General features: G+C 48.4%; 2 protein-coding genes and 1 long non-coding RNA gene across 9 annotated transcripts in view; 2 read left to right on the forward strand and 1 right to left on the reverse strand.

Annotated features, from left to right (window-relative positions):
* The window catches only part of LOC308580523 (uncharacterized protein), a 37198-nt gene extending 27509 nt beyond the window's left edge, over nt 1-9689 (forward strand). For 2 of the 5 annotated variants that reach the window (XM_081182296.1, XM_081182294.1), the window contains 3 exons: nt 4291-5111; nt 7015-7123; nt 8500-9689. In XM_081182296.1, the coding sequence (XP_081038422.1) occupies nt 4291-5111; nt 7015-7123; nt 8500-9515 (1946 nt within the window). In that variant the 3' untranslated portion in view covers nt 9516-9689. Of the gene's footprint in view, nt 1-1532; nt 1702-1863; nt 2135-4290; nt 5112-7014; nt 7124-8499 lie in introns of those variants that run through there. The other 3 variants (XM_081182297.1, XM_081182298.1, XM_081182295.1) reach the window with 3 other exon arrangements.
* A 6181-nt stretch (nt 9690-15870) lies between these two features.
* On the reverse strand, nt 15871-23541 carry LOC308580901 (uncharacterized protein). Of its 3 annotated transcripts, none has more exons than XM_081183187.1 (3): nt 23242-23541; nt 17891-18050; nt 15871-17252 (listed from the first exon to the last, which is right to left on the reverse strand). In XM_081183187.1, exons 2-3 carry the CDS (start codon nt 17955-17957, stop codon nt 16048-16050), a joined length of 1272 nt encoding a protein of 423 aa, XP_081039313.1. In that variant the 5' UTR covers nt 17958-18050; nt 23242-23541; the 3' UTR covers nt 15871-16047. The 3 variants fall into 3 exon arrangements, with proteins under 3 accessions (XP_081039313.1, XP_081039311.1, XP_081039312.1); XM_081183185.1 differs by having other exon boundaries at nt 15871-17255; nt 23242-23535; XM_081183186.1 differs by lacking the exon at nt 23242-23541 and having other exon boundaries at nt 15871-17255; nt 17891-18564.
* The window catches only part of LOC308581354, a 106709-nt gene continuing 103313 nt past the window's right edge, over nt 21698-25093 (forward strand). The window contains exon 1 of the long non-coding RNA XR_014005002.1: nt 21698-22033. This is a non-coding gene — a long non-coding RNA (uncharacterized lncRNA). The remainder of the gene's footprint in view (nt 22034-25093) is intronic.

Raw genomic sequence — 25093 nt, forward strand, 5'->3', positions numbered from 1 at the left:
CACCACTTTAGCTAATGGGGCTTCCCGCTGCCACCCGCTGCCACTGTTCTCATCCTGAAGCAAAGTTCTTAACCCGAGGTACTATTTCGGGGTTAGTGGAGTCTGTAACCTGAAGCGTCTGTAACCCGAGGTACCACTGTACACACATGAATCTGATTCATGTTAACATGAAACTATTTTACTCTCAGATTCATTCCGGTTTACAGAACTGTACCTGAAGGCAGGCTGAGGTTACATAACAAGCAAATAAACTATACTAGAGGGAAGTTGGTTCTGAGGTGACTGCAGCTGAGCAGTTATCTTTGTGATAGGAATTTTATGGTCTTAGATATATGGTAATGTTCATAACTGCACATACATAGATCAACACAGGAAGACCAACCTGGAACCATTTTGATTCCTAAACTGACCAAATCCTTTCTCTGCAAGGTTAAACTGGAAAAGCCTCCCCATTGTCTCTTTCCTCACAAATCCTGTCTCAAGGATATGTCTGTTTGAATAAGGTGTGAGCCTGTGACCTGGCCCAGGAAATAAGTATTTTACCACTACAAAAGAATGGCCAGGCTCCCCAGGAAATCTAATCAAGTAACCTGCTAGACAGGAGATAAACTGTGACAGGAGAAAAACAACATTAAAATTTCTGTGATGTAGGTGGGATGTATCTGAGGGGTGGTCTTAGGTTACACCCCTTCTGTGATGTATGCATAATGTTTCTGGGGGTGGTCTTGATCTAGAGGATGGGGAGGATGGGAATTTCAAAAGTCTTTATAAGCCCTTGCACAGCAATTTTGGGGGTGCTCTTCCTCTCCTGCGTGTGAGGGGAGTACCCTGTTGCAACAGATCAATTAAAGATCAAGCTTACTAGCTGCTTTGCTTCTCAACATTCTCTGGTTGGCCTCTGTTATTTTCTCCTACCAATAGGGAACCTACATAAGGACTCTATATGGGCTCTTGGATACCCCATAAGGGAAAAGGGCATATTTTTATTTACAACATCTTTCAAAACTACCAGCAACCTACAAACAGGTTGTCACAGCAACCGGTTAGAACATGGAAGCCGTTAGTCCTCTGTCAGAATGTTGCACTTGACTGAACCTTTACATCCCACAATATGATCCCTGGGGTCCCTTCCAACTGCCTGTTTGTTTTAGGTTAATCTTTTTTTAAAAACAAACAAAAAAAAAAACAACAGAAAATGGGGTGAAGCATCACAGCTGTCAAAACACTTATACATGTCAAAGCAACAAACTGACACAACACAAGCAGCTGATACAACTTTTAAAAAAGAAATAGTAGATAAAAGCAGGTGATGATTTAAAACCAAAAACCAATAAATCAACATCCCTGCAGCGCATACAATAGCCAAAACATATTAGTCGGGCCAGTAAGTTTGTTATTTGTCTCTCTCTCTCGGGAAGGATGTGTTCAAAGCCAATTGCAAAATTTTCATATAAAAATGGAACCTTTTTTTTTTTTTAAATGAATCACTCTGAGAGACTGGCGAGGACAAGTGCCTGCGGTGATGTGGTGCTGAAAGAGTTAATATGGCCAAAGAGCCGCGTGGGCCTAGACAAGTCGCGGGAAAACCCGGGAGCAGGAAGTGAAGGCGATCCATAGAGAAGGGTTCTTTCTTCCTGGCTTCCTTCCTTCCTGCCCCGCCTCCTGCCTCCCACGTGGGGGAGGGGGTGCTGCCTTCCAAGGGTGAGCCTTAAGCTGGGGCTTCTGCATTGAAGGACAAAAGGCAGACGAGCGGGCGAGGAGGAGGAGGGGAAGCAAAGCCTTGAGATTTGGAAAATGGGAGCGGGGGGTTGGGGGGGGTCCCCTGGGTGGGGGGGGGCGAGGGGATCCTGCCGTGGCGTGGGGGGGGGGTTAAAAATGCATATATGCCTTTGCAGGTTAGGATTTGTGGGCTGTTTCTGTCACTAACCCTGCATCCATCTCTAGCTGCTCATTTTCCTCTCGCAGGTTCCCAAATCTGGTTTCTGTGTGTTGTTCTTTTTTGAGCGCAGCAGGCAGATGTTCAGCAGGTGAAGCGCGGAGGTGTTACTAGTTCTCACCGAAAGGGGCATAGCTCAGGGGTAGAGCATCTGTACTGCATGCAGGAGGTGCCAGGTTCAGTCCCCAGCATCTCCAGGTCGGGTTGCCCCTTGCCCCCAAACCCTCCAGAGCTGCTGCCAGTCTGTGTAGACCGTATTTAGCTTGGTGGGCCAGGGGTCTGACTCCCTAGAAGGTACCTTCTCAAGGAAAGGGAGATTCCTGGGTCTTTTAGCAGTTGTGCAGAAGAGGGGATTTTTTTGACAAGTTTATTTAATTTTGTTTCTCGTTCCTTGGGGACAAGTTGCAAAGGAACAAAGGAAGCTGCTTATACCAAGTTGCTCCATTTGCCTGAGACTTGCCTACACTGACTGGCAGCAGCTCTCCCATGGTGCCATTTCTAGTCTTGCTCAAGGCAGATCCACTAAAGTGAGCAGACATGACTAATCTAGGTTCATTCATTTGAGTGGATCTATTATGAGTAGAGCGTCGTTTGATGCATTCCAGGGTCTCAGGCAGGGCACACCCTCTCCCAGCCCTACCTGGGACCTTCTGCATGCAGAACAGCTGTCCTGCCTCTGAGCTGTCCTGCCTCTGAGCTGTTTACGCCCTTCCCCTTTTAGTTGGATCAGTTTGTTTTGAGGGTTCGATCGCTGTTGGCTTTTATGTTTTCCTTTTTTATATATTTGATGGCTGCAGTTAACCTTGAGGAAGAGAGGAAGCTGCCCTTTTTCTGAATCAGGCCATTGGTTCCTTGCAGCTCCCATTTCAATCAGTGTTTAAGTTGCTTTGGGTTGTCCTGGGCAAGATAAAGCGACTAACAAATTTAATAAATCAATAAATTTCAGGGAAGTTTTTAATGTATGATATTTTAGTGTTTTTTTGGTTTCTGTGGAAGCCGCCCAGAGTGGCTGGGGAAGCCCAGCCAGATGGGCGGGGTACAAATAAATTATTATTATTATTATTATTATTATTATTATTATTATTATTATTATTATTATTATATAAAAAGAAATAGCTTGGTATTGACTGCAGTGAGCAGGGAAACAGGAGGCATCATAAGATAACATTTAATGCCGGTGCTGCACACTCGGCCGGAGTGTGCCGGAGACCCATAGGTCACATGCCAAGCACTGCCCTTCCGCAAGCCGTGCTGGTTCCGGTCTGCCCCTTCTGCATAACTGCAACAGGGAACCCACAGTCACTTTTACATCTGATTGCCCAGTGATCTGGGTGGGGAGCTGCACCTGTTGAACCCAGTGTGTGTGTGAGGCTGTTAGTAGCACAGGAGCGTTGCCAGAGAATAGAAATGCTGGTAACTTCCTTGTGGTTTCCATGTACCACAACTTAAGAGACCTCCTTATCCCTTCTGTACCCAGCACATTGCTGCCGTCTGGAGGAAAAATTACTGCAAATTCCAAAGATCTCAGAAGCCCACTGTACATAAGCTCAGAGCAGGGCCTGTAGTGTGGCTGCCCCTGTTCTGTGGAATAGCATCCCTGTCAATCTGCACTTTGGGGAACCATGGAAGACATTTTTATTCCAACAGGATTTCCCAGCTGGATAAAGGGAGTCTTTACCACAAGTGTCTTCTTTGCTAGGGATTTTAGTTTTGTTATAAACCCATTTGTTACCTTTGTCTGTTTTCACTGCTTTTAATTACCTTGTTTGTAAATCACCATGAGAGAGGGTGGTTCAGAAGGCGATGAATAAATCGGTGACAATAATAATTGTTAGCAACTCAAAGCTCTTCCTTAAATTAAATCTGTTTTCCAAGGTGGACAGAGTTTTAGATCGCCAGTAGCCATGATAATCTAACAGGAAAGTCTCTGTGTCTGAAATTGCATTCATTGCAGGGGGTTGGACTCAATGACTCTGAGCCTCTCCAACTCTGTAGTTTTATTATTTGTAGATGCTGGAGAAGGAGGAACAGTTAGAGATTCTGCCCTTCATGCGGAAGGTTCCAGGTTAAATCCCTGGCATGTCCAAGTATGGCTGGGAAGGCATCACCTGAAACGCAGGAGGGCTGCTGTTGTATATAAAGTAGCTTCCTATATCCAGCTCCATTAGGCTTTTTATTGTTCTTTTTTTATTACTACCATCCAACCTCTGCTTTATTACTACCTCCAACCTCTGCTTTAAAGAGAGCCTGCCGCCTTCTGAGGTAGTCAGGCTGCTCATGGTAGGAAACCGAGAACCGGGCTAAGCTAGGCCTGATCTGGAGAGGTGATTTTGTTGCGTTCTTAACATTTCTAGGCCGAGAGAGGGAGAAGATGGCCGCCGTAGGAAGTGGCGCCGCCATGTCCTTAGCCCTTCCCTACCAGCCAGTGCTTGAGCAAGGGCCTCAGCCCGGAGAGAGAACGGGCGAGGAGGAAGACGACGCAGCAGGCCCCAAACCCGACAAGGACGTCAACAAAAGAGCCAGGAAAACCGTTCCGGCCAGCATGGCGGCGGAGCTCCTGCGACGGCCGGCATCACAACAAGTCAAGCAGGAGCCAGGGGACGGGATCCCGCAGGGCTGGGACGGTCCCTGGCAGGAGTTCCTGAAGGCGGTTCAGTCCCCGCACCCGGGCTGGGGCAACACGCAGCTGCCCGCGGCGTGGGAGGAGAGCAGCAAGGCCTTTGAGGGAGCTGCCGATGCCTGGATGTGGCCCCGAGGGGACTGGGCGGCCCGGCCCTTCTTGGGAGAGCCGCAGCCAGCCCCCCAACACCCTCCGGAAGGCAGAGAGAGGGGCGACGGCGCCAGCGGGAAGTTAAAGGCTGAGAGCTCGAGGCCGGGCCTGGTCAGCGCCGAGTCCCAGCGCCGGCGCTTCCGGCAGTTTGGCTACCGGGAGGCCGAGGGGCCTCGCGAGGTCTGCGTCCGGCTGCGGGAACTGTGCCGCCAATGGCTGGAGCCCGAGCGGCACTCCAAGGAGCAAATCCTGGAGCTGCTGATCCTGGAGCAGTTCCTGACCATCCTGCCGCCCGAGATCCAGAGTTGGGTGAGGGAATGGGGGCCGGAGACCTGCGCCCAGGCGGTGGCCCTGGCCGAGGGCTTCCTGAGGAGGCCCCGGGAGCCCAAGAGGTGGGAGCAGCAGGTGAGGCAGCTCTCCGCCCCTCAGGACTTTGGAGGGTGGCAGAAGCAGGGCCCCTAACCGCAGCGGGGAGAGCATAGCCATTGTGGCTCATAGTAGCCGTCGACAACCGTCTCCCCTCTCAATCTGCCAAATCCTATTTTAAGCCTGTCTACATCCTAACACATACCGTAGATTCCAGCGTATTTGTTGTTTAGTCGTTTAGTCGTGGTACTAAGAGGTACTAAGGATGAAATGTGTGACCTGATACATACCGAGGGCTTTGTTGTTGTTTAGTCGTTTAGTCGTGTCCGACTCTTCGTGACCCCCTGGACCAGAGCACGCCAGGCACTCCTGTCTTCCACTGCCTCCCCCAGTTTGGTCAAACTCATGCTGGTAGCTTCGAGAACACTGTCCAACCATCTCGTCCTCTGTCGTCCCCTTCTCCTCGTGCCCTCCATCTTTCCCAACATCAGGGTCTTTTCCAGGGAGTCTTCTCTTCTCTTCAAAGTATTGGAGCCTCAGCTTCAGGATCTGTCCTTCCAGTGAGCACTCAGGGCTGATTTCCTTCAGAATGGAGAGGTTTGATCTTCTTGCAGTCCATGGGACTCTCAAGAGTCTCCTCCAGCACCATAATTCAAAAGCATCCATTCTTCGGCGATCAGCCTTCTTTATGGTCCAGCTCTCACTTCCATACATCACTACTGGGAAAACCATAGCTTTAACTATATGGACCTTTTCCAGCGTATAAGACGACTTTTTAACCTTGGGAAATCCTCCAAAAAGTCGGGGGCTGTCTTATACTCCGGGAATAGGTTCGCTGGGCAGTGGCATTGGCGACGGGCTCCGCGCCGGGAGAAAGCCGCCCAGTGAAGCCAGCTTAGCATCGCTGGGCAGCTTCACCAGGGAGCTTCCTCCTGGTGGGGAGTCCGCCGCCCACTGCCGCTGCCCAGCGAAACTGCCACGTATAAGACTAGGCATATAAATCAACCCTAAATCGACGCCCAGTCGCCTAATACGCTGGAATCTATGGTACATAGCGCTGAAAGGTAAGTCAGGTCACAAGCAGTCCATATGAGATTCTAACATAACATTTAGTGAATTTTCTGATGTTGACCATCCTTTTGAAGCAGAAGGCAGTGCATCTGTAGAAAGGAGTGACTGAAGGTTTGGGTTGCTGCGCTCTGCATCTGTCAGTTTTTCAGTGTTGTCCTCCCAATTAATGTGGAATCTTATGACCCTGGGGTTAGATGCCAAAATATTCCTCTGGAGCTTAGAAAAATCTGGTTTTACCAGAGGATTTTCTCTCAGTTCTGCTTCAGTATATTCACTGTTCACATAATAGCCAACTCTAATAAATTCTTGACCTTTGTAGGTGCAGGTGGTTAACACAACTGTGACTCCTACAGCATCTGCATCCGGAATTAGTCCTGGATTAGGAGCATCTGCCTGGAATACAAACATGTGTCTTCCTGCAGGAACAGGGCCCAACAGAGGTCAAGAATTTATTAGAGTTGCAGCAACCCAAACCTTCAGTCACTCCTTTCTACAGATGCACTGCCTTCTGCTTCAGAAGGATGGTCAACATCAGAAAATTCACTAAACGTTGTGTTAGAATCTCATATGGACTGCTTGTGACCTGACTTACCTTTCAGCGCTATGTATGTGTTAGGATGTAGACAGCACAGAGACACACATACACACACACACACACCATCACCAGAAATGATTTCCCGAGAATTACATATTCAACATGTGAAGAATTTGTTTTAGAATCCTATTTTAAGGCCGGCCTAATTGGTGGCTCCTCTTCCTCCTTGTGGCAGGGAGTCCCGCAGTTTAACTCTGTTCTCTGTGTGAAGAAACCTTCCCTTTAGTCTGCCTTGTGTCTTCCGCAAACCTTCTTCGTTCTCCCTTGTGGTTCTAGATCTCAAAGCCTTTTCAGGAAATGCCCAAGGCGGAGCAGGCTCCATCAGACGCGGGGCTGTGGCAGCTGTACAGGGAGGCAAAGCAGGACAGTGACGGCAGCTCAGTGGGTAAGTATTCCTCATGCCTGTGCAGGGGGTGTGGCCTCGAGAAGGTTCCAAGGGCCAGTTAAAGGTGCGCAGAGGGCCACATTTCCCACCCCTGCTCTTTTGGTGAGTTATGAAGCCTTCTTTAAAAAAAATAAAATGCCTTGCTTTTAATTTGCAATGGTATTTCTCTTTTACTGATCACATTCTAACTGTTTTATTATATTCTCTTGTTTTTGTGGTATTTTACTCTTCTTGGGAACCCCTGCAGGGTGTTAGTTTTTCATCGCCTGAGGTTAAAACCCCCCACAGCATATCAGAGCTATCATAAATAAATATAACAGGGTACTCTGACAAAACACGGCCTAGGCCTTTGCCCAGTTTCACAGGTCGGGCACCACTGCCGAGAAGGCCCTCTGCCTGGTTTCCTGTAACCTCACTTCTTGCAGTGAGGGCCCTCAGAGCTGGACCTCAGTGTCCAGGCTGGACGGTGGGGGTGGAGAGAAATAAAAGATATTTTATTTCTACTATATATTTGGGAAGGTTGTTTATCCTCTACTGAACGGGACACATTTGGATATCACAGCCAAATTCTGCACAAAATTCTGAAATTTTTTGAAAAAGAGCAGGGTGTTGTGTATGGATACCACTGGACGCCATTTTGAATCAAGATGGCAGGCTGAACCTTTCAAAAATGAAGACGCTCCTTCAGGTGTACTGGGCCAAGTCCTTTTAAGGCTTTAAAAGTGAGCACCAACATTTTGAATTGTGCTCAGAAATGTAGTGGGAGCCAATGTAGGTCTTTCAAGGACTGGTGTTACAGTATATGGTCTTGGTGGCCACTCCCAGTCACCAGTCTAGCTGCCGCATTCTGGATTAGTTGCAGTTTCCGGGTCACCTTCAAAGGTAGCCCTACGTAGAGGGCATTGCAGTAGTCCAAGAGAGAGATAACCAGAGCATGCACCACTCTGGCAAGACAGTCTGCGGGCAGGTAGGGTCTCAGCCTGCGTACCAGATGGAGCTGGTAGACAGCTGCCCTGGACACAGAACTGACCTGTGACTCCATGGACAGCTGTGAGTCCAAAATCACTCCCAGGCTGTGCACCTGGTCCTTCAGGGCACAGTTACCCTGTTCAGGACCAGGCTTCTTCTAAAGTCATCTGAGTTGGTGGTCTCCACTTCCTCCTGTGAGACCAAGTTCCAAAGATGAACTGTGTGCCACGTGGAGAAGTTATTTTATCTGTCCTGCATCTGTGAACATTTATGCTGGATGAGATGGGTCCTTGGCTTGGCCCAGCAGCCCAGTCTCTCTTTGCGTTCTATAAAGAAATCAGTTCATCATTCAGTTCTCTGATTTGCAAGGAATGACCGATGTGTCTCTCCCTTCTCTTAATTCCCAGCAGGCGATGGGTGGGCGAGTGAGAATGAAGAAGAGAAACCTCGGATGAGATGTTCTGAGAAAACTGGGCCTTCCGGGTCGTACGGAGAGAACCCTTTCCTATGTCCTGAGCAGTTGGGCTCCTTTGAAAACCAACACAAATCAGAGAATCCACACGACGTCCCCTTGGGAGACGGGGAGTGCAAACCGGTAGCCTTTCCGGGAGTTGTCCCGAAACTTGGCGACCTGGTGGCTCAAGAGAGGATCCACAAGGACCGGAGGAGGAAAGTGTGCACCGAGTGCGGGAAAGCGTTTGGCCGGAGCTCTGACCTCCTTAAACACCGGAGAACCCACACGGGGGAAAAACCTTTCCAGTGCCTGCACTGCGGGAGAAGCTTCAGCGACCGCTCCAACCTCATCGCACACCGGAGAATCCACTCAGAGAAGAAGCTGTACCAGTGCTTGGACTGCGGCAAAAGCTTCTGCCAGAACTCGTACCTGGTCCGCCACCGGAGGACCCACACGGGCGAGAAGCCCTACAAGTGCTCGTACTGCGGCAAAGGGTTCAGCGACAGCTCGAACCTGGTGGTGCACAAGAGGACCCATACGGCCAGCGACAAGCCCTACCGCTGTCCGGATTGCGGGCGGAAGTTCAGCGAGCCCTCGCTCCTAGGCCGCCACCAGCGGATGCACGCCAAGGAGAGGCCCTACAACTGCTCGGACTGCGGGAAGACGTTCCGCCACCGCTCGGATCTGGTCCGCCACCGGAGGACCCACACGGGGGAGAAGCCCTTCAAGTGCCTGGACTGCGGCAAGGGCTTCAGCCAGAGGTCTCACTGCAGCACCCACGAGAGGAGGCACACGAGGCAGAAACTGTACCCACAGCACTTGGAGGGCGGGAAAGGCTTCGGCCCGGCCGAAATCGGACTTCCTGCGAAGGAGGAAGCGGCGGAAGCGGCTCAAAGGATCGCTACGCAGAAGGACGTGAGGGTGGGGCATATGTGTGTCCTTCTCCACACCGAGTGGGGCTACTTATAGGGCGAGGTAATTTGACACGATGGGACTTTCCGGTTTTTGTTTTGTAAATGGCAAAGTGCATTACTTCAAAATGCGGCGAGCCAGTCCTGCTGTGTTTGAAGGCCTTCTCCTCTGCTCCTTCTGCTGAGTAGGCCCTGGACCTCTGCCCTCAAGCTCTGCCCTGACAGCACCCCTGGCTTAAGCCTGTTCGCTTGGTACCAATTCTTAACGCGCCCCGAGCGACTAGCGTGGACGTTTTACGAAAACGGCTTTTTGCTGCCGTTTTCCACAAGTGACTAACTTAGCCCGTCTCCCGAGTATACTTATTACTTTGTGTTTGTGGACTACTAACTTTTGCCCAATGTATGTGCCGAAATTGGGATCTGACAAAGAATTCCGCCTCCTGTTGATGAGTTTGGCTTTTTAAAAAAATCAAAGTAAGTTTCTAGTCCTCATCTGTGCCAAGATAGGTTTGAAAGTTTATATGCATACACATGATATTTGGAGGTGTCTCGGAAGCCAAAAGAGGGGGTCGAGCGAGTGGGGCTTGAGTGGGATCCACAGCACTGGCTCTCTTCCCCCCCCCCTTCTCCCCATGTCCAAAACAGACTAAAGAGCCACTGGAATTCTGGGAAAGTGCCGCAGGCACCAATCAGCTTCCGTGTAAGGGGTAACTCCTGTTCATGTTGCTTGTGCTGAACTTCTTATGGTCTGAGCAAGGAATCTTTCATGGGGGTGGGGAGATGTGTCCTTTGGAAATGGGACTTTGCGGAAAGGTGGTGGATTTTTTACAAGGTTGGGTAGGTAGAATGCCTTCCTGTGACCAACCGCCCATCCTGTCTTGGTGGCGGTGGCTGCAAAATAAATCTTGAACGAAGTAAACATTCACGTGAGGGCTGGCTTTATTTGCCGCGAGGAGAAATAAGAGAGTTGCTTCCAAGCATTGTCCTGATGTTATGGAATGTTCGCCAACAGTCCCCTTGCGGAGGGGGAAGGTTCGCTTATTATTATTAGAATTTATATACCGCCCTATACCTGGGGGTCTCAGGGCGGTTCACAGAATAAAATCAAGAAATAAAACCACAAAATACGTAATAAAAATAAAAACAACCACCCAGTAGCCCCCCACCCACCACAAAAAAACACATTTTAAAAGGGCATAGGATGTAAATCAGATCAACCAAAGGCCTGGTTAAAAAGGAACGTTTTTGCCTGGCACCTAAAGGTGTACAATGAAGGTGCCAGGCGAACTTTCCTGGGGAGACCATTCCACAGATGGGGAGCCACTGCAGAGAAGGCCCCGTTCTCATGTTGCAACCCTCTAAACCTCTCGAGGAGGTGACACACAAAGGAGGGCCTCAGAAGATGTTCTCAGGGTCTGGGTAGGTTCATATGGAAAGAGGTATTGCAGTCCTGAGCCGTTTAAGGCTTTATAGGTCAAAACCAGCACTTTGAATTGGGCCGAGAAACTAATCGGTTGCCAATGCAGTCAGACCAGGATTGATGTAATATGCTCAAAGCGTCTTGCTCTGGTGAGCAACCTGGCCGCTGAATTCTGCACTACCTGAAGTTTCCGAACCGTCATCACAGGCAGCCCTACGTATAACGCATTGCAGTAATCTAACCTTGAAGTTGCCAGAGCATGGACAACGGTAGTTAGGCTATCCTTGTCCCAATAGGGGCGTAGCTGGGCCATCAGCTGAAGCTGATGGAAGGCACTCTGGGCCACTGTGGCCACCAGGCCTCCCTGTCTGGCCAAGCCGTGCTCGCCTGCTCCCCGTATGTCATGCGTGATGCCAAGTGTGGGCATAAAGCAGCAGAGAGTTGATGCTTTGGTACATTGTGCTGTGCAGAAATGGGTCACCTGGGGTCAAGGTGCTATGAGAGGTTTGGCCTGTCCACCTTTCTACATGGCGTGCGGGGAAAAAGAGAAAGATCTGGCACATTGACCGCCTCCGGTCCCCCACTCCTGCTAAACCCACTTGGCTGGAAGCCCCACTGAACACAACAGGGATTCCACACCCACACCAGCCCTCACGTTGCCTTCCCAAAGCTGGTTATTTGAAGGGCCAGGGTCCTAGAAGCCTCCCACCTCCTTCCCAAAGCTGGGGAAGGACTAACTAGGTTTTGGGAAGGACGTGGGAGGCCTCTAGGACCTCCCTGAATCATTCCGGCTGCCCTTTTTGCCATTTCCCCCAGCTCCGCAATATCCCCTTTCCCCTGTCAGAATGGGGAAAGTTGCATTTGGGGGGGGGGGGGGTTCCTGCTGGGGCATCCATCCGGTGTGACATTTATTCCCCACTCTTCTTCGCCAGCAGGTCCCAGGGGAGATTACAATTTTAAATTCCGTATTATAGTTAAAACAGATCACCACTGCAGGAATAGGGTGGGCCCTCACACTTTGTTTGGGTCGATACCTGCTTTTCAGCATCGCGATATACCGATCTATCACAATGTCTGGAACTATGTAGCAGCAAATAGTAGGGCTGGGCTATATCCATAGCTGTCAACCTTCCCTTTTTTTGCAGGAAATTCCCTTATTCCAGCGTCGTTTCCTGCTGCTTCCTGCTGCTATCCCGGATTGTTAGATATCCCGTAGACTGTCCCCAGGACGGGTGAGGCTGCTGATCCCTTATTTTCAAATCTGAAAGTTGACAGCTATAGCTATATCTGGCTTTCAACTTGGTGATATATCACCAGCTAAACTTCACGATATTCCGATATATCACAATGTCTGGAATAAGGATGAAGCTATGGGGAAGCAGTGGCTGGCTTCACAGTTTTCCCACATTGTAATTTTTGCAGAGCACGCCATGGTTTGCAATATATTGCCAGGTAAAAAACTAGGAAACCAATATCACGATATGGACTCCAAACCAGTTTTGGACGGTATATCACCCAGCCCACACACCCGTCTGGTGTCACAGTCCAGGGAAAAAAAGAGTCCAGGGAAAAAAAGAGTCCAGGGAAAAAAAGAGTCCAGGGAAAAAAAGAGCTGCAATGAAGGTACCAGGCGCGCTTCTGCTGGGCCGCCACCATCCTTGAACTTCTGACGGAGGCAAAACTATACCTCAAGGTCCTCTCTGCTGATCTTAAAACCCGAGAGGCTTTCGGGAAGGAGGCACTCTCTCAGATATTGGGGGCCTCCGGCATTTAGGGCTTTAAAGTGAGCATCTTTGAATTGGGCCCAGGAATGAACAGGCAATCAGTACTTGTGTTCTTCCAGCGGCAAAGGCATAGGGTCCCTTTGCCAACAGTCTGCAGTATAGCCCCAGATTCACAGGGCTGCAGTTGGAAGCGACATCTAGTCCAACCCTCTGCAAAGCGGGAAGCGAGAGTCATTCGCCTGCTGTGCAAAGAAGCACAATGTGCTACTGAAGGAGAACCAAACACGGCATCCTCTTTGGACAGTCTCCTCACTCACCTGGGTGAAATTCCAAGTTGCTCAAGGAGGTGATGAGGCGAGGACCCATAAAACCAAGGCTGGGGTCAGCATTTAACTGAAACACCAGGCCAAAAGGAAATACATACATACATAGACATACAGACAGATGCCTTCATCCTTTTTCCTACAACCCAAATCTTACAACGGCTGCCCATTAGCCCACAAAGGAATTGGCTGCACTGCAAACTAGATTGCCTTCAATTATTTAATAGCACCGTTGTCAATACTGACAGGCAAATGGAAAGTTACAGAGTGCCAAGCAGAGACTTAATAATATGTAACTTGATTGTTCAGTCTTGTTAGCGTGGGATGCAGGGGGGAAAACAAATATTTGCATGTGTATATTTGTGTTTTTAGTGGGGGGGGGGAATTGTAACGGTAAGTTCCCAAAAAAGAAGAACAAATAATGTACCCACAAATAATCTTGCTTGATTTCATACTGGTGGGGGGTGGGGAGAAAAAACGGGGCTCAGAGGATATGCCCCCAAAGGACACTCACCCTCTGACCACACGAGGCCCATCTCTGATTGCTTCAGGGTGGACTTCAAGCTTGACCCTCGACAAAACATCCTATGCACTATTCAATTATTTAAAATATTGCACTGATGAGATACCTCGGGCACTGCAGACCTTACCTGGGGCAGGGGGCAACTAGACCAACAGCGTTCCCGACAGTAGGATGTGAGGGACTGTAGGCCTGATCTTTCTCCTACCTGCCCCCCCCCCCCGGTTTGACAGGTAGGTAGGACCACCCACTTGTCAATCATTTGATACAATCAGGGTTCCAGATGATAGGTCAGTAGGCAGTTTCTACCCTCCTGTTGAAGTTGGAGGAGTCAAATTAAAACATCAGGATTTAACCCTCCTTGTTAGTTCTTGGGGTTCCCTGCAGGGAACTGGTGAGTGCAGCCCACCCAGCAACATTCAATCCCCCTCGATGGGGCAGGGGGGTTAAATCCTGCTTTCGGCAGGGTTGATTTCCCCCCTCCCCTCCATTTGCCTTTGCCCAGGAAAGAAAATAGATGCTTGAAATGTGGGAACACTGTCAAAAAGTCTTGCCTTCTCCAAGAGGCCTGAGGATAGAGGTGGCCTTGCCGTGAGGAACATACGGAGTCGAGACCATTAGAAACACAGAACTGTTGGAAGGGGACCCTGAGGGTCATCTATTCCAACCCCCTGCAAGGCAGGAATGTTAACGGGGAAAAATGGTGAAGTCCAGTCAAAGGTGACTGGTGTTGCGGCGCTCCATCCGACCTCTGCTTAAAGAACCTCCAAGGAAGGAGAGTCCATCTAGCTCAGTGTTGTCAACACAGACTGGCAACGACTCTCCAGGGTTTCGGGGAGAGAGTCTTTCCCGCCTTCTGCATTCAAAGCAGATGCTCTGTCACTGCGCTACGGCCCTTCCTTGACGCAAGGGGGCTGATTTTGAGTGCCAATTGGGTGGTGTAATTTTGCCTTTAAAAAACAAAAAGCTTAAGGTAAAGGGACCCCTGACCATTAGGTCCAGTCATGGCCGACTCTGGGGTTGCGGTGCTCATCTCGCTTTATTGGCCGAGGAAGCCGGCGTACAGCTTCAGGGTCATGTGGCCAGCATGACTAAGCCGCTTCTGGCGAACCAGAGCAGTGCACGGAAACGCCGTTTACCTTCCCGCCGGAGCGGTACCTATTGATCTACTTGCACTTTGACATGCTTTCGAACTGCTAGGTTGGCAGGAGATGGGACCGATTGCGGGGATTCGAACCACCGACCTTCTGATCGGCAAGTCCTAGGCTCTGTGGTTTACCCACCCGCGCCCACTATCTTAGCTTAGCATGGTTTTAATTCTTCTTCACTACCTGCGGAGTCAAACTGTAAGACGCTGCAGACTCTCTCTACTGTCCCACTGAAGAGCACAGAGTGTTCCATGCAGGCTTTCTAGAGTGGCTATTCTGTGATGATGTCATCTTGAGCAAGGTGCCGCCTCCTTAAAGAAAAACGCTCTAGGAAGCCTTCAAAGAAAGCAAGTGCTGAGCAGAGCTGTCTGAGAATGGCTCTGCTACCATTTCTGGAAGTGGCCAACCAGTTACAGAATAGTGTTTATGGGTTGGGGGATGGAGCACGACATCATTTTGTGTCTCCCTTGTGCATAATCAGGACAGATTCTTGACTGACACTCTTCCCGGGCTTGATGTAACCACCTCATCTTATTGACACCAGCCCAGACCTAAAACGAGGGACGACAGCTCAGTGTAAAGCAATCGAAAACACATTAACTTAGAAGTAAGTCCTGTTGGTGTCAAGGAGCCCAGCATCTGAGAAATTGCACCTTCTCTTGTGTCAGCGGTGGGATTTTGTCCCCGCTGCACTCCTGTGTTCCATTGTTGTTGTTGTTTTTGTTTAATTTTTTTATTAGGTAATTCAACAAAACATATTATCTTAAAACATATCATCCTTAATTTTTCCCCTCATTTCCCCCCTCCCTCCCATAAACAACCCACCCTCCCCACCCCCCCTCAGTTCCAATCTCTGGTTTCTCCACAAATGCCATTCTCTGCATGTTACAGAATTGTATAAGTCCTTAATTTATTTAACTAATGATTATCAATAAAAAATTTGTGAGTGTTCATTCAAAGCCTGCCAAGGAGTCCAAGTCACTTGGTTGAGTCTTTAGGTACTTTGTAAAAGGTTCCCATTTCTCTTTAAAGTCCCATTCCTCTTTAAAGGGACGCGGGTGGTGCTGTGGGTTAAACCACAGAGCCTAGGACTTTGCCGATCAGAAGGTCTGCGGTTCGAATCCCCATGACGGGGTGAGCTCCCGTTGCTCGGTTCCTGCTCCTGCCAATCTAGCAGTTCGAAAACACGTCAAAGTGCAAGTAGATAAATGGGTACCGCTCCGGTGGGAAGGTAAACGCCGTTTCCGTGCGCTGCTCTGGTTCGCCAGAAGCTGCTCTGGTTCCCTCGGCCCATAAAGCGAGATGAGCGCCACAACCCCAGAGTCATCCGCGACTGGACCTAATGGTCAGGGGTCCCTTTACCTTTTATCCTTGTCCCATAGTTTATGTGTCAATTTTGCCAGTTCTGCATAGGCCATCAGTTTCTCTTGCCACAATTCTTTAGTCGGGATTTCCTCAGTCTTCCACCCTTGTGCTATTAAGACTCTCGCTCCTGCGTTCCATTGCTTGCCAGTTGGCTTTCAGGTGGATTTTATGATGTCTGATAAGATGCGAGCTGGCGCTGAAGCTCCTCCCGCACTCGGAGCATTGGTACGGCTTCTCCCCGGTGTGGACGCGCTGGTGCCTTACGAGGTGCGAGCTCATCCGGAAGTGCTTCCCGCAGCTTGGGCAGGCGTAAGGCTTCTCGCCAGTGTGGGTCCTCTCATGCGCTAGGAGGTCCGAGCTTTTGCTGAACATTTTCCCGCACCAGCACTTGTAGGGCTTCTCGCCCGTGTGCGTCCTCTCGTGAGCGATCAGCGTGGATTTCTGGCTGAAGCTCTTCCCGCACTCGCGGCAGGGGAACGGCTTCTCCCCGGTGTGGGTCCGCATGTGGGTCACGAGGTTGGAGCTGGCGCAGAACCTCTTCTCGCAGTGAGAGCACTTGAACGGCTTCTCGCCCGTGTGGATTCTCTGGTGTCTGATGAGCAGCGTGCTGGACGTGAAGCCTTTCCCGCACTCGGGGCACTGGAACGGGTTCTCGCCCGTGTGGCTCCTCGTGTGCGTCACGTAGTGCGACTTCTGGATGAAGCCCTTCCCGCACTCGGAGCATCTGTATGGCTTGGCGCCTGTGTGGATCCTCTGGTGCCTGGTGAAGTCTGAGCTCAGGCTGAAGCTTTTCCCGCACTCCCAGCACTTGTACGGCTTCTCCCCGGTGTGGGTTCTCTGGTGCGCCGTCAGGTGGGAGTTCTGGTTGAAGCCTTTCCCGCAGGTCAGGCATTTGTACGGCTTCTCCCCCGTGTGGATTCTCTGGTGGCGGATAATGTCGGAGCTCACGCTGAAGCTCTTCCCGCACTCGGAGCATTTGTATGGCTTGTCCCGTTTCTTATAGGTCCTCCTACTGATCACAAAGTCTGGCCTCCAGCTGTGGCCTTCGCTGCCCTCCTGGATCTCTCCTGGGGGGATTCTCTGTTGTACTGTAGATCCACCAAGTCCTTCGTAGCCGCCCCAGAAAGGAACAGAGTTTCTTTCTCCCTCCGAAGGGCAGCTTCTTTGCTGTGTCTCCAGTCCTTGGTGAGGATGAAAAACCACTCCTTCTGTAACGCCCTGGCGGGGCTCCTCCAATCCTGTGGGACGCTCTGTGGGAAATGTCTGTGCCTTCCCCTTGCGGAGAGAGTCACTGCCTGCTGGAAGAAGGAGAGAACTGTGATGATTTCAATTTGTCCTTGTGATACAGTGGTACCTTGGTTTTTGAACAACAACAACAACAACAACAACAACAACAACAACAACAACAACAACAACAACAACAACAATAATAATAATAATAATAATAATAATTTATTTGTACCCCGCCCATCTGGCTGGGCTTCCCCAGCCACTCTGGGCAGCTTCCAACAAAGATTAAAAATACATTAAAATGTCACACATTAAAAGTCACTTCTCACAGTTTAACAGCACCCAAACTTTGGCCGAAATCTGCTTCCTGCTCTTACAGACATAAGAAATGGCCCCAAACTGAATCAGGCCGTTGTGGTCCGTCAACCTCATTATTGTATGTAGTGACTGTGGCATCAGCTCTACAGAGTTTCAGACAGGGAACTCTCCTAGTCCTAGGTGGAGATGCCAGGGATTGTAATCTGAGACATTCTGGGGCTTCAGAGCTCCATGCAGACTTTCCATTACAAAACTAGACTATATCTCCTGATCCTATGGAGGGATCCCTTTTCTTCTGGTTAGAACTCACTCCCCACCCCTGCCGGAGACAGGTCTTTGGCTTGCTGCAGCACAGCACTTATTCATGTTTTGCTTTATTGCATACCTCTTTCAGCGTGAAAGACTCGCTGTTGGGAATCCAGAACTGTGGTCTCCTCATGGTCCTCTTGCATGACTCCCTTGCGTGGGGTTCTCTGCTCTTGTGCAGATCCAAAAGGAACTTAGGTTGAAATGCAGGGCAGCTTCTCCAAGGACGAGTGCAGCTCCTGAAACAATAACCTGAAGGTCATCCTTGCTGTTCCCTCCCCTGTCCACCCCTCCTCATTGGCTAGGTTGCAATGATGTCACAGAATGTTCACAGAGACCTATATTATTTTATTGGCTGATCTTTAGCCAAAACTCTTGGAAGTAGATTACAGGAGTAAAATACTGGAGGGGAGGGGAATATATCAGAGGCAGGACAGATGAAATATTCCAGGATAAAACATCCACAGATGGAGAACAACCGCCATCACCCGGCTAGCGTAGGAAAACCGCTGCAACGACCTCCCTGATAGGCAGCCATCCAGCCTCCCTTTAACAACTTCTAACAAAGGCAAGCAAACCACCTTCCATGCTGACTTCTGCTTCAGAATAGGATATATTTATACGAATTCTTCAAACTTACACGACCCCTTAAAAATTAGGTAAGGAACCAAATGTTGCATAATATTGTTTTATAATTTATGATAATTTAGAATTTAAATGTATTTTCATGTAATGTTTGATACTTTCAGCTGATGAAGGTGAATACATCGAAACAGCGCCCTGTCCTGGTTTCTGATCCATAACTGACTTCTGACTTCTGCTCAATGATTGAAACTAAGACCTTCACGTCAAATCTGACTATGGACTAACATGAACTTATCTCTACTCATAAACTCTTATCTTTAATACTGTAACGAATTATTGTGTTATACATATCCTTATGAGTTTGAGTTTGTAATCTCTATTTGAGTTTGTAATCCTTGTCAGAATACATACTTTTGAATGGATTAGTTTTTGTTACAATTGACTATTGATTTGCGAGTAGGGACCACTCCCACTTTTGAAACTTACTGTATTTTTTGCACCATAACACTCACTTTTTTCCTCCTAGAAAGTAAGGGGAAATGTCTGTGTGTGTTATGGAGCGAATGCCTACGGGTGGTGGTGGGGATCTGCTGCAGTTGTGAGCAGAGGATCCATGGTTCCCCTTCCTTCCCTCCTCCGTGGCTCGCTTTGAAACAGCAAAGCGGGAAAAGAGCCGCTGAGTGGGGGGGGGGGAGAGAGGAACAGAGAGCCTGCTTGCTTTAAAGGAGCAAAGTGGGAAAAGAGAGGAGCCACTTACACATCCTTGTCCCTTGAGTGCTTTTCCTTCCCTCCCCACTTAAAACGTGGTTACAAAGCACGGATCCACATGGATGCTCAGGATTTTTGCATTGGGCTACTCCAAACTCACTGTCAGATCACATGTCTGTGGCCACAGCACAAACCACAAAAATCATACATCCACTGTTTCGTTTAGAATATTTTTTTTCTTGTTTTCCTCTAAAAACTACGTGCGTGTTATGGTCTGGTGTGTGTTATAGAGTGAAAAATATGGTATATTGGCCAGGGTTCTTGGTGTGCTTTTTTCTTGGTATATTTAATAACAAGAACTCCAACTTATTTGACTTCTGCTTTGGAGGCAGAGATGCTCCTGAACGCCAGTTGTTGGAAACCTTAGAAGAGGAGAGGCTCTTGTGGTCAGGTCCTGCTTGCAGGTTCACAACAAACGTCTGTTCAGCCACTGTAAGAACAGAATGCCGGATCGAATTTTGTCCAATTTGGCAAATCTCCCCTAGAAAGACTAATGTGACGCGGCAGCTAAAAAAGCCAATGCAATTCTGGGCTGCATCAGTAGGAGTATAGCATCTAGATCAAGGGAAGTAATAGTGCCACTGTATTCTGCTCTGGTCAGACCTCACCTGGAGTACTGTGTCCAGTTCTGGGCACCACAGTTCAAGAAGGACACTGACAAACTGGAACGTGTCCAGAGGAGGGCAACCAAAATGGTCAAAGGCCTGGAAACGATGCCTTATGAGGAACGGCTAAGGGAGCTGGGCATGTTTAGCCTGGAGAAGAGGAGCTTAAGGGGTGATATGATAGCCATGTTCAAATATATAAAAGGATGTCACATAGAGGAGGGAGAAAGGTTGTTTTCTGCTGCTCCAGAGAAGCGGACACGGAGCAATGGATCCAAACTACAAGAAAGAAGATTCCACCTAAACATTAGGAAGAACTTCCAGACAGTAAGAGCTGTTTGACAGTGGAATTTGCTGCCAAGGAGTGTGGTGGAGTCTCCTGCTTTGGAGGTCTTTAAGCAGAGGCTTGACAACCATATGTCAGGAGTGCTCTGATGGTGTTTCCTGCTTGGCAGGGGGTTGGACTCGATGGCCCTTGTGGTCTCTTCCAACTCTATGATTCTATGATTCTAATGTTTGATGCAACCTGTCTGAGAAAATTAATGAGCAAACGCCCAGATTTTATTTCATCGGAACTGAGTGAAGATGGCGTCTGCCACCAGAGAAGGACTTTTGGATTGATTCGGCATAAACACCAGCGTGTGAGGACATTCTGCAAGCAACAGACTTACCAGCTGCAAAAAAAAAAAAGGAGAGTCATACAAAGTTCACACAGAAGCACATTATTGTTTATTTCAACTCGCCTGTGGAAACAACTCAGAGGCCACGAAATAAGGAAGGATAACAACAGGAAGATTTAAAGAAGGAGCTATTGGAAACTCAAGGCAGCAGAAACATAAGATGATTCTAACCCCACCGAACTTGAAGCATGGGAAGCCCCAACAAAAATTTATAATTTGGCGGAATATTTGGACTATATGATATGTTTTTGTATAATTTGGAATACTTAATGTGATTTGATTGAAATAAAAAAATTCCTTCCAGTAGCACCTTAAAGACCAACTAAGTTAGTTCTTGGTATGAGCTTTCGTGTGCATGCACACTTATTCAGATACACTGAAACAGAAGTTGCCAGATCCTTCTATATAGTGAGAAGGTGGGGAGGGGTATTACTCAGAAGGGTGGTGGGAATGGGAGATTGGCAGATAGCTGAGATGAGCCTGTTGACGACTCTTAACGACTGTAATAGGTCTTACAGGAAAAGGCAAGGGGTGAGAAGGTGAGAAATGGCTTAGTCATGTATAATGAGATAAGAATCCAATGTCTTTGTTCAGACCAGGTCTCTCCATGGTTTTAAGAGTCGTCAACAGGCTCATCTCAGCTATTTGTCAATCTCCCATTCCCACCACCCTTCTGAGTAATACCCCTCCCCACCTTCTCACTATATAAAAGGATCTGGCAACTTCTGTTTCAGTGTATCTGAAGAAGTGTGCATGCACACAAAAGCTCATACCAAGAACTAACTTAGTTGGTCTTTAAGGTGCTACTGGAAGGAATTTTTTTATTTTGACTATGGCAGACCAACACGGCTACCTATCTGTAACTGTGATTTGATTGGGTTGTTAAAATGGAAAATTTAATAAAAAATATTATATTTTTTTAAAAAGAACTGAATGCTGGACTAGACGGGCCATAGGCATGACCCAGAAGGCTCTTACGTTCCATGTTCAGAGTAGAACCATTGAGATTGGTGAACTGAAGCTACTCGTGTCTACTGAGTTCAGTGGCCCTACTCTGAGCATTGGTGCCAAACGCCTTGCTCTGCTTTCCTTTGCACCCCATCAGTGAGACCAAGAGGAGGGTCTTGTCATCTGGGCGGCCCAGGACCTCCGGACACACTGCCCAGGCTTGCGCCCCAATGAGTTCACTTTGGTGCTGCTCCCAGAGATGGAAAGAAGATAAAGTCCCTACCTGAGAAGTTAATGGACTATGTCAGGGGTGTCAAACTCAAATTCATCGGGGGCCGCATCAGCAGTTTGGTCACCCTCAAAGGGCCGGTTGTATCTGTAGGACTATGTAAAGGACATGTAAAGTGGAGGTTTCCCGTGCAGAACGGCCGGCACCGCTAGAGGGCAGACGTTCTCTGGCTTGTAGACTGCCGCGCATGCGCTGAAGAGGCGGCTTTCTTGTGTCAAAAAAAAACCAAACAAAACCGAGAATAAAAGGTGAAGGCTGGCGGCCGGTGGCGGCTACACGGGCCACATGACGAGGTCTGGCGGGCCGGATTTGGCCCACGGGCCTTGTGTTTGACACCTGTGGACTATGTGGAAATGGCTAAAATGCCCGGAAGAGTCAGAAGTCAGGAAGACCATTTTTAAAAAAAAATTATATATCATTTAAATTAAATTTTCCATTTTAACAATCCAATCAAATCACATTAAATATTCCAAATTATACATATACATATCAAATAATCCCAATATTCTGCCAAATTATAAATTAGGAAGACCAAAATTTTAATAAGGAATGGGGGAAATTTATAACTTATCTTAAAGACCATTGTAAACAGCGAAAATCGTTAGTAGGATTGGAATATCACTTGCAGTTTAAGGTTGAATTCTGGGCATAATGGAAGAGGCAAAGGATCTGGAGTATCATAAAAGACGTGGGAGGAAATGATTAACACTAGGACCCACAAAGGGGAGGATGGAAGTCCGGGAGATTCCTAGGAATCTTGTTTTTATGATTTATGTTTTGATATATCTCTGTAAAGTTTTAATTTGGAAAACCAAATAAATAACACTGACAAACTGGAACGTGTCCAGAGGAGGGCAACCAAAATGGTCAAAGGCCTGGAAACGATGCCTTATGAGGAACGGCTAAGGGAGCTGGGCATGTTTAGCCTGGAGAAGAGGAGGTTAAGGGGTGATATGATAGCCATGTTCAAATATATAAAAGGATGTCACATAGAGAAGGGAAAAAGGTGGTTTTCTGCTGCTCCAGAGAAGCGGACACGGAGCAATGGATCCAAACTACAAGAAAGAAGATTCCACCTAAACATTAGGAAGAACTTCCTGACAGTAAGAGCTGTTTGACAGTGGAATTTGCTGCCAAGGAGTGTGGTGGAGTCTCCTACTTTGGAGGTCTTTAAGCAGAGGCTTGACAACCATATGTCAGGAGTGCTCTGATGGGGTTTCCTGCTTGGCAGGGGGTTGGACTCGATGGCCCTTGTGGTCTCTTCCAACTCTATGATTCTATGATTCTATGAAATTGAGTTTACCCCCTGCAGAGTTCCAACTTCCCCGCAACCTTTAAGAGACTACAGTGCCCATAATTCTTTGAGAATTATGGGGGGTGGGTTTCAGATGCAGTTTGTGCTCAGCCTGAATCGGTCTCCGCCCCGTTCCTAAACAAACTGGGAGCAAGAGGGGTTGCATGCAGTAGGGCAGGGCGATCGGGGGAGGGGGCCAGGCCCCACCTTTTGCTTGCAAGAGCTGAACAACACCACCCCCTCGCCATGCATTTAACTCACCGCTCCTTTGAGATCTGCTCCTGCCCTTCAATTCGGCTGCCCCTCCTGCAAGCAGCTAGTCCTCTGGGTCAGAACCAGTTTCCAGGGGGAGCAGCCCAATGGCAGAACAGGAAAGGGCACCGGTATTTACACTCCGCCAGCAGCCTCCTTCAAATACGTATTTATGAAATCTCTGCGTGTGTATTTGTGTGTGGCGTGCTGTCCTCCAAGCCTCTCTAGGCCTCCCAGCTCTGTCACTTTAACCCCTTCCAGTAGCACCTTAGATACCAACTTAGAAATGGCAGTGCCTGATCACCTCATCTGTCTCCTGAGAAATCTCTACGTGGGACAAGAAGCTACAGTTAGAACTGGATATGGAACAACTGATTGGTTCAAAATTGGGAAAGGGGTACGACAAGGCTGTATATTGTCTCCCTGCTTATTTAACTTATATGCAGAATTCATCATGCGAAAGGCTGGGCTGGATGAACCCCTAGCCGCAATTAAGATTGCTGGAATAAATATTAACAACCTCAGATATGCAGATGACACAACCTTGATGGCAGAAAGTGAGGAGGAATTAAAGAACCCTTTATTGAGGGTGAAAGAGGAGAGCGCAAAATATGGTCTGAAGCTCAACATCAAAAAACGAAGATCATGGCCACTGCTCCCATCACCTCCTGGCAAATAGAAGGGGAAGAAATGGAGGCAGTGAGAGATTTTACTTTCTTGGGCTTCATGATCACTGCAGATGGTGACAGCAGCCACGAAATTAAAAGACGCCTGCTTCTTGGGAGAAAAGCAATGACAAACCTAGACAGCATCTTAAAAAGTAGAGACATCACCTTGCCAACAAAGGTCCGTATAGTAAAAGCTATGGTTTTCCCAGTAGTGATGTATGGAAGTGAGAGCTGGACCATAAAGAAGGCTGATCGCCAAAGAATTGATGCTTTTGAATTATGGTGCTGGAGGTTTCAGCTTTATGTGTGTACTTATTTATTTGCATGTCTAGAGCACCTTTTTTCCAAGGATCTCAAGGTGATGTACAGTGGTACCTCAGGTTACATACGCTTCAGGTTACATACGCTTCAGGTTACAGACTCCGCTAACCCAGAAATAGTGCTTCAGGTTAAGAACTTTGCTTCAGGATGAGAACAGAAATCGTGCTCCGGCGGCACGGCAGCAGCAGGAGGCCCTGTTAGCTAAAGTGGTGCTTCAGGTTAAGAACAGTTTCAGGTTAAGAATGGTCCTCCAGAACGAATTACCGTAAGTTCTTAACCTGAGGTACCACTGTATTTGCATGTTTAGACCACCTTTTTTCCAAGGATCTCAAGGTGGTATATGTGGCTTTCCTTCCTCACAACAACTCTGTGAGGTAGGTTAGGCTAAGAGATGGTGACTGCTCCAATGAGCTTCATGGCTGAGTGGGGATTCGAACCCTGCTCTCCAACACTCTTAACCATTACACCATTTCATAAAATGTGCAATATCTCCAGCAGAATACAGTGAAGGTGTCTGCTTTAATTTATCAATAGGCAGGGAGTTCCAAAGTGTCACACTAAACGATTGAGTGCTTAGTGATGTAATGTGGTGTTGGGCTGCTCCGCTAAGTATGTTGTTGTTGTTTAGTCGTGTCCGACTCTTTGTGACCCCCTGGACCAGAGCACGCCAGGCACTTCTGTCTTCCACTGCCTCCCACAGTTTTGTCAAACTCATGCTGGTAGCTTCGAGAACACTGTCCAACCATCTCGTCCTCTGTCGTCCCCTTCTCCTTGTGCCCTCCATCTTTCCCAACATCAGGGTCTTTTCCAGGGAGCCTTCTCTTCTCATGAGGTGGCCCAAGTATTGGAGCCTCAGCTTCAGGATCTGTCCT

Source organism: Podarcis bocagei, assembly GCF_964188305.1.
Source record: "Podarcis bocagei genome assembly, chromosome: 2".
Lineage (NCBI taxonomy): Eukaryota > Metazoa > Chordata > Lepidosauria > Squamata > Lacertidae > Podarcis > Podarcis bocagei.

What these genes read in the sequence shown, in the direction of transcription:
- LOC308580901 (XM_081183185.1), bottom strand. Translation starts at nt 17,957, where the DNA reads ATGCAAGAGGACCATGAGGAGACCACAGTTCTGGATTCCCAACAGCGA. An exon ending in AGTCTTTCACGCTGAAAGAG is followed by an intron (nt 17,256 to 17,890) that starts GTATGCAATAAA and finishes TCCTTCTTCCAG; the next exon opens with CAGGCAGTGACTCTCTCCGC.